This window comes from Geotrypetes seraphini, chromosome 1, assembly GCF_902459505.1.
Source record: "Geotrypetes seraphini chromosome 1, aGeoSer1.1, whole genome shotgun sequence".
Classification (NCBI taxonomy): Eukaryota; Metazoa; Chordata; class Amphibia; order Gymnophiona; family Dermophiidae; genus Geotrypetes; species Geotrypetes seraphini.
The window spans coordinates 32,172,774-32,192,012 of NC_047084.1; the positions used below are offsets into that span (position 1 = coordinate 32,172,774).

The 19,239-nt window shown below is 42.5% G+C and overlaps 1 protein-coding gene across 2 annotated transcripts in view; it reads right to left on the minus strand.

The window, feature by feature from the left end:
• AP3B1 (adaptor related protein complex 3 subunit beta 1) overlaps positions 1-19,239 on the minus strand; it is a 516,639-nt gene that overhangs the window by 340,065 nt on the left and 157,335 nt on the right. For both annotated transcript variants that reach the window (XM_033929417.1, XM_033929426.1), the window contains exon 8: positions 17,198-17,356. In XM_033929417.1, the coding sequence (XP_033785308.1) occupies positions 17,198-17,356 (159 nt within the window). The remainder of the gene's footprint in view (positions 1-17,197; positions 17,357-19,239) is intronic.

Sequence of the window (19,239 nt, forward strand, 5' to 3'; positions counted from 1 at the left end):
GTTGTAGAACATGAAAAACGCAGAAACCGGCAATTCTACGGGTAAATCGATATATGGAGGAAAACCTCTATGAGATCAAAGGATGCCAGAAACTCTCCTGGAGAAACAGCAGCTATCACCATGCGCTCCATTTTCATTTGGAAAAGAGGAATCCACAAGACGCGGGTGACTGACTTTAGTTCCAGCCTTTCTGGGGTACAATGACTTATAAGGAGTATCCATCTAAGCCCCATTTGTGTTCTGAAACAGGTTCCAGCATTCCAATGTCTAAGAGGTGTTGCAGAGTATCACGGACCCCGGACTCCATTCCGATTGACTTGCCGGAGTCCTGAAACAAAGCTGGAGGCGGGCAAAGGAAGACTAACTAGCATCCGATGAAAGTCAAGTCCACTCCTGCTAAAACTGAGAAGTCAGCCTCCAAGATGAGGAAGCCACGCCCGACCCCTGGCGTCTACGGGGCTTTTTAGGTGCAGCTGCTGCACAGGAACCTGAGGCCTGAGAACGCCTGGAATTGGAACTGTTGTTATGCGGGCATAGCCCTGGGAATGTCTCTGGGAGGAAAAACCTGTGGATCCCCGACAACACTTGCGGGAGGAACGAATAGCACTATGACCCCCTCCCGACATCTGACGAAACTCATTCACAGGGAGAGACTTAGGGCGGCACTCGGCAACACCTGTGTAGAGGTCAAACAAACCTGTACTAACAAGAAGCTGGCCTTAGAAAAGACATCCACTTAAGGAGACCCTTGAGACAGCATCCCCAGCCCAATGACAAATCCACAGAGTCCAGCGCGCAGACACTACACCAGTAGAACTTGAATGAGATCATAAAGGGCATCCGACACCTAATCCACACTAACCATCACCAGTGGAGGACAGGCATGCACCTCCACAGAGGAAGCATTGCGCAGGCTGGAATGACAGGAACACACCATAAAGGAAGCGACCACAGCCACTTGGATACCTAAAGATGCCACTAGAAAATAACATTTCTAGCATAATATCCATCCTACGATCCTAAGAGTCTGTAAACCTCACTCCACCCCTAGGGAGGGCTGCGCACTGAATAGCATAGTTACTTATCGTAACAAGTGTTATCTGGAGACAGCAGGCATATATTCTCACATATGGGTGATGTCATCCATGGAGCCTGGTACAGACAGTCTGAAAAGTGAACTGTCACTTTTAAAAACTTTTGAAGAGCTTGTGACTATCCACACCGCGCATGCATGTCTGCCTTCCCACCCAAAGAGGCTCGCAGTAGCTCAGTTCCGTAAGCAAGCTAAGAAGCCAACCAGGGGAGGTGGGAGGGATGTGAGAATATCTGCCTGCTGTCTTTGGATAACACCTGTTATGGTAAGTAACTGTGAATGTGAGGTGAATGTGTGAACTGAGGACCAAGTAACTGTTTTGCAGATTTCATCTATGGGAGTGGAACATAAGAATGCAACCGAAGCTTCCATTGCTCGGACCTTATGTGCTATTACACGACCCACGAACCCGAGCATAGCAAAAGGAAATACAGGCTGCTAACCAGGTGGAAATAGTTCTCTTGGTTAAAGGCTGGCTCAACTTGTAATGTAATGTAATGTAATTTATTTCTTATATACCGCTACATCCGTTAGGTTCTAAGCGGTTTACAGAAAACATACATTAAGATTAGAAATAAGAAAGGTAGGATCAAAAGAGATGAACAGTTTAGGAGATGATCTGTGTGACTTAGTCCATTGTAAGTAATAAGCCAATGCTCGTTTGCAGTCCAAGGTATGAAGCCCGGTTTCTCCTTGGTGAGAATGAGGCTTTGGAAAGAATACTGGAAGGACAATTGATTGATTTAGATGAAATTCTATGTCTACTTTAGGCAAGAATTTTGGATGGGTATGGAGGTCTACCTTATTATGGTGGAAAACCGTAAAGGTGGGTCCGACACCAAGGCTTGAAGTTCACTCACTTGACATGAAGAAGTGATGGAGATTAAAAATATCATTTTCCAAGTGAGATATTTCAGATGAGCAGAAGACATTGGTTCAAATGGAGGCTTCATCAATCTAGTGAGAATAACATTAAGATCCCAAACCATAGGCAGCAGCTTGAAAGGTGGTTTGATATTGAGAAAAGTCATTTCATAAACCTAGAGAAAAGAGGGTGTTCAGCCAGAGATTTATTGTTGACTGGTATATGGAAAGAACTGAGAACACTCAGATGGACTCTGTCTGAAGTGGTTTTAAGACCTGAAGAGGCCTGAGTTGGCACATACTATGCAGAAGCGTTAGCAGGGCGTGACAGAGACCTCCCTAGTTTTGATCAAAGGGTCTTATATACATGTAAACACATTTAAAACTTTGAAAAAGTCAGGATAAGCAAAAGATCAGGAAACCATTATATAGCATAGGAAAAGGGGAATTCACTATTTGTGTAAGGTATTAGGTGGGCCAGGACCACAGAGGAAATCAGGATATATATAATACATGGAGGTATGAAACTGCCTCCATGTTTCTTTCTCTCTCTCTCTCTCTGTCTTTGTTCTCTTTGTTCAGGTTTTTCCCGCTTAGAGCCTCATGGTCTAATTGATAACAGATGTGCTTAGGCCGGTTAGGAAGCACATATTTGATTACGTATCCCAAATTGGGATATAACATGTATTAAGTATGAATGCAATATACTGTGTTGTGTGTGAATGGGGCCCTGAATGAATAATGGATTTTATGAAAGATATGTGAAAGAATGGAATGTAATATTTTAAACCTGAAGAAACTCTAAGGAGAAATCCTGAGGCAATATCTGGAAATGGTTAAGTTGGAGCCAAAGGCTCCTCCTCCTTTTCTGTGCTGACAGGGAGGGACATGAACTTTTCAACACTTTGAAATGCAGGCTCTCTTGAAACTGATAAGCAGGTTTAGATTTAAAGTTTTCTTTGGCTATGTTATAATAATAGGTTTATGCATATTCAGAAATTAATGTAAACAAAAATATGACTTTAAAAACTTTGCTTTTGAGTTTGGAAAAACTTGTAATGGAATTTCCTTTGTCCAAAGCTAAGGACGGCCTCTGTTAGTGGATTGGCTGACAGCCAATGATGTCAAACTGGACTGAAGATACATATTGGGGAGCAACAAATTATTAGGTTGAGATCTTTGTCAGGAAGGCCAGCGTTTGGCATCTGTAAAGATCTCCCAGTGACGAAATAAATCTTTTGAGAATTAATATGAATAATTAATAAAAAATAATGTCTGGAATCTTTAAGTCATGTGTCATTTTCCATGTACTTTTTACACACCTAGAGCAAAGCTAGCAGCTTAATTGGCACGCACAGAGGGACTGTTGCTTAAGAGTGCGCTTGTGTCCAATTACCCTGCTTAGACCCAAGTTGGATATGTGAAGTAGATAGTTCAACATAGAAGATATAGGAGAGGATATAGCTTCAAGATGTTGAGGATCACACCATGCGGAAAATTGTGTCCACTTCTGTTGGTAGCACTGCTGTGTAGAAGGTTTCCTGGAAGCATTTAAAATGACTAACAGGATCAAAAAAAATCAGTGACTGTTGAGGTCAAGCTGAGAGGTACCAAGCTGTCAGGTGTAACAACTGTAGGTTGGGATGTAAGAGACCCTTGACTCTGCATGAGAAGAGATGAAAAGATCTGCAGAGGTAATGGATACTTACCATGAGCAGAAATAGAAAAGAGCTATGAGGATCATGGTGGCCAATTACTGCTTGAGCCTGACCAGTGTTTTGAGAATGAGAGGAATTGGAAACGCATAGAGGAACTTGTCCAACCAATCCAGGAGAAAAGCATCTGCCTCCAGATGATGATGAGACTATTACCTGGAACAGAATTGAGGCAGTTTGTGATTGTTGGGGGATGCAAATAGGTCTATCTGATGAGTCCCACCCTGAGAAAATATCTGATGCACGATTCTGGAGTGAAATGTTCACTTGTGTGGCCACAGAAATCTGCTGAGTTGTGTCGGCAATAGTATTTTGTGCTCCCTGAACATATACAGCTTTTAGGAATATGTTTTGAGCAACTGCCCAGTTCCAAATCTTTTCGGCCTCCTGACAGAAAGTCAGACAGAGCCTGTCCTTCCTTGCTTGTTGATGTAATACATTGCAACTTGATTGTCGGTGCGAACCAGGAGAACATGATTGGATATACTATGTTGAAAACTCTTCAGAGCATTCCCAATCAGGTTTGTGTGGAGCTTGTGTTCTTGAGCAGACCATTGACCCTGTGCCCTCAGATTGTTTAGATGAGATCCCCAAGCATACATGGATGAGTGGTCAGAACTTTTTGATGAGGAGGCACTTGGAGCAGCAAACCTTTGGAAAGATTTGAGGAATTCATCCACCACTGTAGAGATTGACAAAGCGATGATGTGACTATAATCTTTTGAGAGAAAGGGTCGAGAGCTTGAGATGACTGGGATGCCAGAATCCACTGAGCTGAGCTGAGCTGAAGTCTGGAAAAGGGGGTAACATGGACTGTGGATGCCATGTGACCTAAAAGTTTCATCATTTGTCTGGCTAAGATGGGCGACAGATGGTAGACTTGATGGCAAAGCTGAAGTAGATTATCCTGTTGTTGTTGAGGCAGGAATGCTCTGAGATGTACGGTGTCTAAGAAAACTCTTATGAACTGAAGAGTCTAAGAGGGCTGAAGTTGAGATTTCGGAAAGTTGACTTCGAACCCCAAATGTTGAAGGAACAGGATAGTTGACTGAGTTTCCCTTGAGGGGAAGCGTGTTTTATGAGCCAATCACTGAGATAGGGGAAAACTTGAAATCCCTGATTCCTTAAAGCTGCTGCCACTACAAGACATTTGGTGAATACTCTTGGAAATGAGGCCAATCTAAAGGGCAGAACTTTGTATTGAAAGTGTTGATGGGCAATTCAAAATCGCAGAAATTTTCTGTGAGCTGGGTGAATTGGTATATGTGTATACACTTCTTTTAGATCTAGAGAGCATAGCCAATCATTTTGATCTAACAGAGGATACAGAGTTCCTAGGGATAACATTCAAAACTTTTCTTTGACTAGGAACTTGTTAAGAAAATACCTGGAGTAGAACCCCGGATTTCTCAGAGGAGGGAGCACTATTTCTATGGCATTTAGTTGAAGCAGAGCCTCTATTTCCTGAAGAAGAAGGGTAGTCTGCTGAGAGTTCAAAAAGACTCTCTTGGAGCCTACAGCAGTTGTTATCCAAGTCCAACATTGATGATATATTTATAGGCGACCTCCGATTGGTTGAGGAACAGGCTGAGATAGGAGAACAATGGCTATGCTCTTCAGAAGTGTGTCAAAAAGACCGAGTAGGCTTTTGAGGAGCTGTCGTCTGAGGTTTTTGAGATCATTGTTGTTTCTGCTTTCTCTGAGGTGGTGGTCTACAAACAGACGGTTTAGCAGAATATTGCCGCTGATATGAATAAGAAGATTTAGCAGGCTGCCTTGAAGTCACAGGTTTAGTCTTTGTCTTTACCAAAGAATTCCAACTCATCTCATGCAATGTTAATTTCAATGGAATCCCCAAAGAGCTCATCTCCTAAGCATGGAATATTGGCTAATATGTCCTGAAGATTAATATCCATGTCAGAAACTCTTAGCCAAGCCAAGTGTCTCATAGCAACAGATATAGTCGATGCTCTAGATGACATTTCAAAAGCATCATAGGCAGATCTTGCCATATACTGTCTAGTTTGTGAGAGAGTTCTCACAAGTTGCTGATATTGTGCAAGATGTTCTTTAGGAACGTACTGGTCAAAGTTAAGCAATTGTTTCACCGGTTGTTTTAGATAGCAGGAAATGTAGAAATTGTAATGAAAGATTCTGCTTGCCAACATGGAATTCCGATACAGGCGGCATTCAAATTTGTCCATAGTACGGCCTTCATGTACTATGGAAGATTGGAAGATTTTTAAGGGTTGATTCAACCACTAAAGACTGATGTTGAAGTTGTGACTTATCAAACCCTGGACAAGAAATGATTCTGTATAGGAAATCAAGTTTTCTTGGAGCAACAATAATGGTTAGAGGCATTTCCCAATATTTGAAAACAGCCTCTTTAAGAATACCATGTAATGGTAATTTTAAGAGCTCTTTAGGAGGTTCACCCTAATCCAATGCCTCCAAGTACTCTGCACTGTAGGCAGTCACAGCTTCCAATCTAACAGGCAAAGCTTTGCTAAACTGTCTAATGTATTTGGTAAAGGAAAGTCTTTCTGAAGGAGATATCTGAAGGAGGTGTTTTCTGCAGCAATGGATCTGAAGGGATGCCAGAAGTCTCAGGCGCAGATAATGGTGTGTATGTTTTCGGTATCACTCTGATGAAGATGAGTGCGATGAGCATAAACATCATCTTGATCGTCAATGTATCGAAGGAGATCAATACCCTGAGGAGGAACATTGATGTGGAGACTGATGCCTGGAAGTTGAACATTGCGCCTAGAGATTGAATCGATGCCTGGAGGTTGCCTGCAACAATTCCTCACAAGAGAGTCTGGAGGAGTGCGGTGGTCCAATGGACAGCTGACAGTGGTACCCTTAGATCTTGTCATGACATGCTCAAGCTCGGCCGGTACCGAGGGAGTCGATGAAAGCACTGGCAGACAGTGCAGTTTAAATATATCACTGAGCTCCCTCTGGAAGAGCTTATCGAGTCTCTCCCTAAACGAAGGCACCAGTACTGGTGGCTCAACAGCCGACCCATTAGTGCAGCAGGTTGTCTCGGAGTGGGCGACTTCGAAGAGGATGCACACCATGGAGGAGAGACAACCTGCGAAGCTGGGAAGTGGTGGTGTTGTTGCGTGGTCTGCGTCAAGGGACTCGATGCTGTAGAGACCTTTGACGCTGGTTTGGAAGCAGATGGCTTCTTAGCTGGCTTCCCCGATGCCAGAATCTCCTGCGATGCCGGAGTTTTCAATGTCAACCACTGAGAAGATCTAGCGGTGTCCATGGTAGCGCCGAACAACTGCACCTGATAAGCACGATGGGCCTTAAGAGAGCGCGACTTTAAAGATGAACACCAAGAACAAGTCTCGATTTGGTGTCCTATGAATAAACACTGAAGGCACCAGTTATGAGGGTTGGCTATGGAAACAGACCACTGATACCTACCACATTTCTTAAAACCCGTCAAAGATTTTGACATGGACGGGAAAATTAACCTCAATTTTTTACGAAAACCTCCAAGAAAACTTCAATTGGAAAAATAAAATTTTCTCTTTCCACTTGTCTTAAACAAGAACAAATGAAAAGAAGAAAAATACATGAAGTAGGAAGGCAACACTTACTGAAGCGAGTTCAGTTAAAAAGATACTTCTTTGCTCCGCAAAAAATAAAGAACTGCTGTACTGTGAGCCTCTTCAGGCAGGAAGGCAGCCGTGCATGCATGGTGCGGATAGTCGTGAGCACTTCAAACGTTTTTTAATGCAGCAGTTCACTTTTCAGACTGTCCATACTGGGCTCCATGGATGATGTCACCCATATGTGAGAATATGCTGCCTGCTTGTCTTAGGATAAAACCTACCACAGCGAAAATCTACCTCAGGAAGTTCAAACCTGCTGAAAATCAGGAGCCAGGTGTTAAAGCTTAGACATAGCATTAGAAGGTCGGAAAGAGCTGACAGGGGTATCACACTGAAATCAGACCAAGGAACTGTGAACTGAATGGAAAAAATGCACAGGAGAACGGTCCATGACTGAAGCCCGAGAAGTGAAAGGTGGAGAATCCAAATGGAGTTCTTTCAGAACATCAGCAGTAAAGAGGTGGAGAGAAGCATACTTAAAAATCTGCAAAGAAGTGTCAGCACCCAAATCTGGATTGCTCAGGACAGTTGAGGTGACCAGTCCCAGCAACGGTATCAGCCAGATCCAAAATAAACGCAGTGGCAGGAGCAGAAGAGTCATAATATCTGCATGGCAACTACTGCAATCGAGGTCTGCCACAGCCACACGAGAGGGCTCCCGAATAGTGCAACAGTTGCAACAGACCAAAAAGAACTCAATGCGCCTGCCAGCTGCATCAAATGAACAGGGTCTGAAGAATATGCCTTTCAGAGGAGCCAAATAAAATCCGGTGAAAAGGCCCACCCCACAACCATGGCAGGGCTCTGTTGAGGTACATGTGCCATGACAAAAGAGCTCCTAGACTCAGAACATAGGTGTTTTGCACCAGACTCTAAGACAGCCTCTGGGCAAGATTTTCTTTGGAAGGCACGGACCCAGGCCAGCTCCCCAGCCTGAGTACTCAGAAGAGGCGAAGTCCGAAGCTCCCCGTCCCCCCACCCCCAGCGATACACAATCACTGATCCAGCGCCAATCCAGCACAATCAATGTCCACATTCAACAGATTAGGGGCTGGGGAGTCCATCCCAAATGATTTTTAATCAAATCGAGGGGTTTTGAGACAGAAGTAAAACAGGGAAAAAAGCATTTAAAATCCACCGCCAACAAAATTGCACCAAAAACAGCAAAAAAAAACAACAACAATAAAAAATAGCGACCTGAACCCTCTCCTCAGAAACTGTGAAAAATGACTTTTAAAATGATCCAGAAGCCACCCCCTATGTTCACATAAGAAATAATGGAGGGTACTCACAGTTCTGTACTGCCATACCTGTCAGCAATTTTAAACAGTAGCAAAGTGGAGGAAAAGGATTTTTCTGCCTCATAAACTTCTCCAAATGACCAGAGTGGAAGATCTTTGGACTGCCAGCCAGCCAGACACCAACTACAACCTCCACCCCCACGAATCCTCATCCATGCGGTTGGGGGCAGGAAAGGCAGCTTACAACTTGAAACCCATGACAAGGTCACCGGCAAGCAGACTCCCAGGGGAAGGGATCTCGAGTCTAGAAATGGTGGCACACAGCAGGCTGGCTTCACCAGAGTTTCTCTATGAAGCAGCAGGGGACCACTGGGATGTGGGCTCAAAGCACTAAAACCACCGAGAAAATGAAATTTAAGCAAAAAAGAAGCAGAGCAACTGCAAAAGACTTCTTCATGGATTGCTTGCAGAAATTATAACTGGGTATGTTTGCTAGCTCTCAGGCTAAAGGGGTGGAGCATGTGCTCAGAAAAGTTTGTGGATTTCTGCAACTCCTGGATTGCAGGTTGGGATTGAACACCTAGCATTTGGAATCCAGAAGGGATGTAACAGAATTGACATTATTAAAATTGATTTTACATAATATAAAGAATAGAACTTTTTAAATATTCAAACCACATATTAAAGAGCCAAACCCTATATGTATCATACAGGATATCGGAATGAAAAGAAGAAAAATACTACACTTGATCCTTTTTTCATATTTTCTTTTTTGGAAAAGTAAAGGTGTTTCCATCTTATAAGTATTGTTATTCTAAAGTGAAATTATGGTGAAGATGTCCTGTATTAGCTCTAATTTTATGTATTTTATAGCAGTGTTTCACAGCATCTTCAAGCCAAGTACACCCTAAGCTGCGCCCCAGACCTGCCAAAGCTCTGCCCCAGACCCCACCATTTTTCATATACACACATTATACCATATTTTTCGCTCCATAAGATGTCAAGGCAGATGACATTAATGCAATGTCACCTCAGTAACAACTATAGAAAAATAGACAAATATAGTGCAAAATAGACAGCAGATATAAATTCTCCAAACTGACACATTTCAATCACTAAATTGAAAATAAAATCATTTTTCCCACCTTTGTTGTCTAGTGATTTCATGAGTCTCTGGTTGCACTTCCTTCTGACTGTACATCCAATATTTCTTTCTTTCTGCTTCCTACACGCTCCCTCTCCTCTGGACTCCTTCCTTTCCTCAACCAATATCTCTCTTTTTCCCTCCATGGGTCCAAATTTTCTTCCTCTCTCCTCCACCCCCCATTGCCAATATAACATAGTAACATAGTAGATGACGGCAGATAAAGACCCGAATGGTCCATCCAGTCTGCCCAACCTGATTCAATTTAAATTGATTTTTTATTTTTTTTCTTCTTAGCTATTTCTGGGCAAGAATCCAAAGCTTTACCCGGTACTATGCTTGGTTCCAACTGCCGAAATCTCTGTTAAGACTTACTCCAGCCCATCTACACCCTCCCAGCCATTAAAGCCCTCCCCTGCCCATCCTCCACCAAACGGCCATACAAAGACACAGACCGTGCAAGTCTGCCCAGTAACTGGCCTTAGTTCAATATTTAATATTATTTTCTGATTCTAAATCTTCTGTATTCATCCCACGCTTCTTTGAACTCAGTCACAGTTTTACTCTCCACCACCTCTCTCGGGAGCGCATTCCAGGCATCCACCACCCTCTCCGTAAAATAGAATTTCCTAACATTGCCCCTGAATCTACCACCCCTCAACCTCAAATTATGTCCTCTGGTTTTACCATTTTCCTTTCTCTGGAAAAGATTTTGTTCTACGTTAATACCCTTTAAGTATTTGAACGTCTGAATCATATCTCCCCTGTCTCTCCTTTCCTCTAGGGTATACATATTCAGGGCTTCCAGTCTCTCCTCATACGTCTTCTGGCGCAAGCCTCCTATCATTTTCGTCACCCTCCTCTGGACCGCCTCAAGTCTTCTTACGTCTTTCGCCAGATACGGTCTCCAAAACTGAACACAATACTCCAAGTGGGGCCTCACCAATGACCTGTACAGGGGCATCAACACCTTCTTCCTTCTACTGACTACGCCTCTCTTTATACAGCCCAGAATCCTTCTGGCAGAAGCCACTGCCTTGTCACACTGTTTTTTCGCCTTTAGATCTTCGGACACTATCACCCCAAGGTCCCTCTCCCCGTCCTTGCATATCAGCTTCTCTCCTCCCAGCATATACGGTTCCTTCCTATTATTAATCCCCAAATGCATTACTCTGCATTTCTTTGCATTGAATTTTAGTTGCCAGGCATTAGACCATTCCTCTAACTTTTGCAGATCCTTTTTCATATTCTCCACTCCCTCTTCGGTGTCTACTCTGTTACAAATCTTGGTATCATCTGCAAAAAGGCACACTTTTCCTTCTAACCCTTCAGCAATGTCACTTACATACATATTGAACAGGATTGGCCCCAGCACCGAACCCTGAGGGACTCCACTACTCACCTTTCCTTCCTTCGAGCGACTTCCATTAACCACCACCCTCTGGCGTCTGTCCGACAGCCAGTTTCTGACCCAGTTCACCACTTTGGGTCCTAACTTCAGCCCTTCAAGTTTGTTCAACAGCCTCCTATGAGGAACTGTATCAAAGGCTTTGCTGAAATCCAAGTAAATTACATCTAGCATATGTCCTCGATCCAGCTCTCTGGTTACCCAATCAAAAAATTCAATCAGGTTCGTTTGGCACGATTTACCTTTTGTAAAGCCATGTTGCCTCGGATCCTGTAACCCATTAGATTCAAGGAAATACATTATCCTTTCTTTCAGCAACACTTCCATTATTTTTCCAACAACTGAAGTGAGGCTCACCGGCCTGTAGTTTCCTGCTTCATCCCTGTGACCACTTTTATGAATAGGGACCACATCCGCTCTCCTCCAATCCCCAGGAATCACTCCCGTCTCCAGAGATTTGTTGAACAAGTCTTTAATAGGACTCGCCAGAACCTCTCTGAGCTCCCTTAGTATCCTGGGATGGATCCCGTCTGGTCCCATCGCTTTGTCCACCTTCAGATTTTCAAGTTCCTCATAAACACCCTCCTCCGTGAACGGCACAGAATCTACTCCATTTTCTCGTGTAACTTTGCCAGACAATCTCGGTCCTTCTCCAGGATTTTCTTCTGTGAACACAGAACAGAAGTATTTGTTTAGCACATTTGCTTTCTCCTCATCACTCTCCACATATTTGTTCCCAGCATCTTTTAGCCTAGCAATTCCATTTTTTATCTTCCTCCTTTCACTAATATATCTGAAAAAATTATTATCTCCCTTTTTTACATTTTTAGCCATTTGTTCTTCCGCCTGTGCTTTCGCCAAATGTATCTCTCTCTTGGCTTCTTTCAGTTTCACCCTGTAGTCCTTTCTGCTCTCCTCTTCTTGGGTTTTTTTTATATTTCATGAACGCCAACTCTTTCGCCTTTATTTTCTCAGCCACTAGGTTGGAGAACCATATCGGCTTCCTTTTTCTCTTGTTTTTATTGATTTTCTTCACATAAAGGTCCGTAGCCATTTTTATCGCTCCTTTCAGCTTAGACCACTGTCTTTCCACTTCTCTTATGTCCTCCCATCCTAACAGCTCTTTCTTCAGGTACTTTCCCATTGCATTAAAGTCCGTACGTTTGAAATCTAGGACTTTAAGTATCGTGCGGCCGCTCTCCACTTTAGCCGTTATATCAAACCAAACCGTTTGATGATCGCTACTACCCAGGTGAGCACCCACTCGAACATTAGAGATACTTTCTCCATTTGTGAGGACCAGATCCAATATCGCTTTTTCCCTTGTGGGTTCCGTCACCATTTGTCTGAGCAGAGCCTCTTGAAAGGCATCCACAATCTCCCTACTTCTTTCCGATTCCGCAGACGGAACATTCCAGTCCGCATCCGGCAGGTTGAAATCTCCCAACAGCAGAACCTCCTCTTTCCGTCCAAACTTTTGGATATCCACAATCAGATCCTTATCAATTTGCTGCGATTGAGTCGGAGGTCTGTAGACTACACCCATGTAGATAGAAGTTCCATCTTCTCTTTTCAGAGCAATCCATATCGCTTCTTCCTCTCCCCAGGTCCCTTGCATTTCGGTCGCTTGGATATTGATCTTTACATAGAGAGCTACTCTTCCACCTTTATGACCATCTCTGTCCTTCCTAAAAAGTTTATATCCCGGTATGTTTGCATCCCATCCATGTGATTCACTGAACCATGTCTCTGTGATAGCAACAATATCTAGATCTGCCTCTAATATCAGGGCTTGCAGATCATGAACTTTGTTGCTTAGACTGCGAGCATTTGTGGTCATCGCTTTCCAGCTATTTTTCAGCGATAATCTCCTTTTTTGTATGGATTTTTGTGTCGTTTCACTTTCCGTTGCAATACTAAGAAATGAGTTGCTGATATTGCTTATGTTGCAGCCTTTACTACTATCACATCTTTTCTTTTGCCAGGGGTGATCTCTATAATTGTCCTTCGTACATACACCACCCCCACCTTCTAGTTTAAATGCCTAGAAAAATATTGTCTAAATTTCTCTGCAAGGTTTCTTTTTCCTGCTGTAGTAATATGTAGCCCATCAGTGCAATATAGCTTCTTGTCCTTCCATGTATTTCCCCATCCTCCTATGTACCTGAAGCCTTCTTGATGACACCAGGCTCTGAGCCATCTATTAAAGTCCTCTGTGTTTTTCACTCTTTGCTCTCCTTTTCCATATGCAGGCAGTATTTCAGAAAAAGCTAGTCTTTACAAAAGGTTTCACGCCCTCACCAAGCTCCCGAAAAGCTTTCTGTGCTGCAAGTGTGGAGTTGTTGGCCAGGTCATTTGTTCCCAGATAGATAACAACATCAGTGTTAAAATCCTTAGTTTCTTCCTTAATTATAGTCAGTATTTGCCTGGAACTCCTGGTAGCTGAGGATCCTGGAAGACATTTCACTATTTTGGTCTCCTCGCCCTGTGTTCCAAGGTTAATGCCTCTGATGATGGAATCCCCCAACAGTAATAGTTTTCTGTTTTTGGCTTTTTTTATTTGTACTTAGGGTGCGCTTGTTCTCTTGAGTTACCTTCATTGGTTCCAGTCCCACCTCCCTTCTGTTTCCCTGAGTATCGCAGTGCACTAGTGGAGCGAAGGAATTCTGTAGAGGTAATATTAGTGAAGGTGGATGTTTCTGTGTTACATGTCGCAGTCTTCCTGAGCCTACTATGACCCATTTATTCCTGGGCTGTTTTATTCTTTGAGGTAGAGGTGGTAAGTTGGTATGATTTTGTGGAGTGATGGAAGCTGCTTTAATTGTACTCAATTCCTGTTTAAGTTTGCAGAGCTCCTCCTTAATACTGGCAAGTTGAAGACAGATGGGGCAAGCCTTAAGCCTCCAAATAGTATGTCTTGGAATTAAAGCACCACAGTGATTGCATAGAATAAAGGTCATCTTGATTGGTTGTGAAGTGACTTGATTTGAGTAGTCCTGATTATATGGGTCTCTATATATGAATAGTGGTCCCTGGGGTTGGTGGGACTATAAGTAAGACTACTAGTAAGGCAGAAATATAGGCTCTATACCACCTAAAACACAGTATTTTAAACAAAACTGCAGGTTCTATCAGTGCTACCCTAAAACACAGGATTTATAACAGGATTTTCCCTACTTTAGTCACCCTGAGCCACAGGCACCAGAAATATAGGCTCTATACCACCTAAAACACAGTATTTTAAACAAAAATGCAGGAAGAGGAAATAAGATTTAACAGAGGAAAGAGAAGGATTTTTTTGTGCTTTTTTATATTTTTTTTTAGTAAGAAACAGGGAGGAGAAGAGAAATTAAGCAGATATAATGCTGAAAACCAGTCAAAGGAGCAGAATATGAAATGCTAAGTAACTTAGCTTTTAGATGTTTACAGGGCAGCCTTGTTCACAGCAATGTCCCAAAGATAATGCAATTAACCTTAGAAGTAAAACAGAGCCCCTCCCTTCTCCACCTAATCAGACACAATGGCTAAAAACTAGTGAGTCAGAAATATAGGCTCTATACCACCTAAAACACAGTATTTTAAACAAAAATGTCTCTCTCTCTCTCACTGTTCTTCTCTCATTCCCTCCCTTACTGCAAATAGAGTGGGGAAAGAGAAAGATCCAGAGTGCATCTCCCACTCCCTCTACTACCACATCCAACATTTCTCCCTCCTTTCTACTAGTCTAGCATTTCATTCTCTCTGCCTCCTGAATGCTTCCTCTCCTCCAGTCCTCATTCCCTCCCCCAACCAATATCTCTCTCTCTCTCCCTCCACGAGTCCAACTTTTTACTCTCTACCCTCTCCCCCTTTCCTTGAGATATTTCTCCATCCCTCCTTTCTGCCCTCCCCATCCATCGCCCCCTCTCTCTCTCTCTCCATGGAGTCCAACACTTTCTGCCTCCTGCACGCTCTCTCTTTCTCCACACCCCTTCCCTCAAATGTGACATCCCTCCTTCCCACCCCCCTGTCCATCTCTCCCCAATCCCCCACACATGTTCTCTCTCCAAGCCCCATTTTCTCCCTCCCCTCCACACCATGTCCATTTCTCCCTCTTTTATCACTCTCCCTCATCCTGCAACAATTTTCCTTCCTTCCCTCCCCCAACCCCACTCACAACTAATATGTTCTTTCCCCATGCACCATCTCACCCTCCCCCCCCACCTTTCCTTTCCCTCCCCTTCTCTTTCAAGTCCAGTTGCTCTATTCCCTTCCCCTCTCCTTCTGCCAGGTCCAGCAGCACTTTTTTCTCCCTTCCCTTTTCCTCCCCCTTGTCCAGCAGCACCTTTCCCTCTCCCCATGTACAGCAGTACCCCTTATCCCTTCCCCCAGTCTTTCCCCATGTCCAGCAATACCTCTCCTGGAACTGCTGATTCAACAGTACCTCTCCTCTCCCTAGCGGCAGCTCACTGCATGCTTTTAACTTCCACACACAGCTGCCGCTAGCGTTAGTTTAGCTGCCTCCGATGATGCAACTTCCTCTTTCTATGAGTGTTGGAGCTTTTACCGCCGCTGCCTAGTGATAAAAAAATGCTAACGTGGCTTCATAAAAGAGGGAGGAGGGTTATAATTTAGGATCAGGACACAGCATTATTCTCCATCAAACCTTCAGAAAGAAGAGATTATGTACTTGCTGCTGTGCTTTGGCAAAAAGTATCCTTTGTTGAAGTGGAAGTGGTATAAAAAATAATAAAACAAAAAAGTTCTGTAACTATGAAAGATCTAGGGTTATTTTACTACAGCTCCCACCCACCCACCAGGCTCAAAATCCCCCAATCACACTTAGCTCCCCTCCCTCCCAAGACCCTAAACCCCCAAAAGGGCCTACTAAAATCATTCATTGGTGGTCCAGGAGGTCAAACTACAACCACCACTAAGGATCTGTTCCTTCCTAAACTAAACCTTAAATTTATATACCGAATCCTCTCCATAGAAATGGAGCTCGGCACAGTTTACAGGAACTTTAATATAAGCAAGGAAAAACATAATAAGAGTTAGTGATTATAAAAAGGGTAGCAAGATTTATATTTTTGAGAATAGCCAAGTTTTCAGATGCTTTCGGAATAATTGGAAGGAGCCCAGATTCCGCAGCAGGGCAGGAAGGTTATTCCAAAGCTCAGTGATTTTGAAGAAAAGAGATTTCCCTAATTTTCCAGCATAGATAACATCTTTTAGCGAGGGGCAAGATAGTTTAAGTTTTTGGATGGATCTGGTAGTGTCAGGTCTCGTAGAATTCCAAGATAGTGGAATTAGAGGAGGAAGAATGCCATGCAAGATCTTGAATGTTAGGCAGGCACACTTAGAGTGAACCCTACAAATTACTGGAAGCCAGTGAAGTTTTGACAGAAGCAGGGAAACATGATCAAATCTACTTTTTGCAAAGATCAACCTAGCCACTGTATTCTAGATCTGCTGAAGTCTTTGGAGACTTTTCTTGGTTAGACTTAGATAGATGGAGTTGCAGCTGTCCAGCCTGGAAAGGATGATAGATTGTACAAGGACAGCAAAATGTTGTTGGTGGAAGCAGGATCTCATTTTTCTCAACATGTGGAGACTAAAAAATTATTTTTACCAGTGTTGAGATGGTAGTTAAATTAAAGTGAGGCACCATATTCAGGATGACGCCAGACTGGGCAGAAGCAACTGGTCATCTTTTAAGTTATATGTATTTTCAGCGTCACTATCTATATAAGTGACGGCATTGAAAATATTTGTATAGTATTAAATGGATAGCAATATATTTAAAATTTACATTTTATCTATCATTTAGGGAGAAATTATCAAGGTGCAGTAAAAAGTAGTCTTATACCACACCTTGATTTATTTATACAGATAGTATCACTGAAAATATATACAACTTAAATATCTGAAGATGAATAGTATCCACACCACTTAATATTAACAGCTAAATTTCTATTCTATTAATTTACTATTTTTTTCACCATGGAAAATAGTAACCAAATATGGACAATAAAATCAAATGTACTGCAGTGCCTAAGGATCTTCTTATAAATATACGGCGCATCTGCATATCCCGAGCCTCAAGAAAGTTTTATTTTACCGCAGCATTCCTGCTTTGGAGCAAAGGTTTGGTATTTCTCAGGAGTAGCCTATGGTCTGGATCCATCACATAAGGCTTCTTTACTTTCTCCACATTATCTTTACCGTCTCCATCACATTCATAGAAATGTTCATTACTGACATCCCCAAGCACTTCATCCTAAAAGAAAATGTAAGAAAGATATAATTCAACAACTCAGAAACAAACAGGCTGTGCACATATAGTATATGTGATTAAATTTATAAAAACACAAACCTTTGGATATTTAAACAAATAGGATTCTTTGCACAATAATAATCTCAAGGCTCCCAGGTATGCTAAAATTTAGATGTACAAAATGACCTTATCTGCTGTCAAAAAACATGCAAGAAAGCTTTTGGTGAAATCAATAGATGGACATTTCAGCCTGCAGCTCTGTGCTGGCCCTGAATTAATTAGATGAAATTTGTGGGACCGGGAGATTGAGTAGAAGAAGCAGAGCATTAGATGGAGAAGCACACCAAAATCTTGAGAAAATAGAAATTAGATGCTGCAGATAGTCTCCAGGATTTATGGGTTATACCAGGACTACTGCAATTTAGAAAACAGCTAAAGACTTTATTTGCACAAGTTTATGTCATAAAGCATCCACTGAGTTGCACTGATAATTATGAGTCTGACTAGAGTTTAATGTGCACCAAACATTTGATTTCGTTACTTATTTTATGTATGTTGTATTATGTCGTTTTTATTGTGTATGTTTTAATTATTTGTACTCTGCTTAGAATGATTGGATACTCCACACTGTAGTCTTAAATCCCTTGATTCCTACCATCTAGTTCTAACCCCTGTCAAAAGAGCACACTACAAGTCCACAAGTAATACAACTTTCTTTTTTTTTAATAGCTCCTAAACTTTGGAACGATTTACTATTTGTTATAAGAGCAGATGCTGTTAAAAACTCATTTTTCAAACTAATATTTAGTATCCTACCTTGAAGATGGTAGTCTGATATGTCACAGATGCAGAGTTAAGTAGGCCAATCAGAAAACTACCATGGAGCAATTCACCATCCAAATGAACCAGGGGGCTTTTAGATATGTGTCCAAAATGATTGTGCAGCAAACCCTGTTGTGAATGGGGCTCCAGAGCAAATGGCTGGTAACTGAACCTATGCTCACAAGGTTTCATCACAAAAAATGGCTGCAATTTGCACAGGAGTACCAACACTGAGCTTGCACTGACTGGCAGAGGATTGCCTTCTCCGATGAGTCACGTTTTGAGCTTCATTGAATGGATGGACTTTAGCATGTCAGTTGTGAAACCACCGAGAATACCCAGCAACCATTGTTGATCGTACACAAGTTGGTGGAGGCAGCATTATGGTCTGGGAAATGTTTTCTTGGTATGATCTGTCCCACTGATACCTCTGGAAGGCACTCTCAACCAATATGGGCATCTCTTCATCCTTGCCGATCAAGTACACCCATACATGTTGACGGTCTTCACTATGGTCAATGGAATCTTTCAACAGGCTAATGTGACATACTGCCAGAATTGTTTGCGAGTGGTTTCCAGAGCACAACCAAGACTTCCAGCCACTTCCCTGGCTTCCAAATTCCCCAGACCTTAACCCAATCAAGCACATTTGGGACCATATTGATCGATATGTTCGATGACTAGATCCACCACCCGTCAGCAACTGTCGGAAGCACTGCAGTCTGCATGGCTCCAGATACCACTAGCAACCACCCAGCATCTTATTGAGTCACTCCTACTATGGCTGGTTGCCGTCCGTGATACCAGAGGCAGTTATTCTGGATATTAGCAGGTAGTCATCACAATGTGACTCAATCATATATAATAATAATAATTTATTTCTTATATACCGCTATACTGTGAAGTTCGAAGCGGTTTACAATAAAGATACATTTTGACAGTACATGGGATGCAAGTGGTTTACAGTAAAGATACATTTTGTCAGTACATGGGATACAAGTGGTTACAATAAAGATACAAGTACATTTCCCGATTTTGATGATCAAGATGATACAACAAACGTG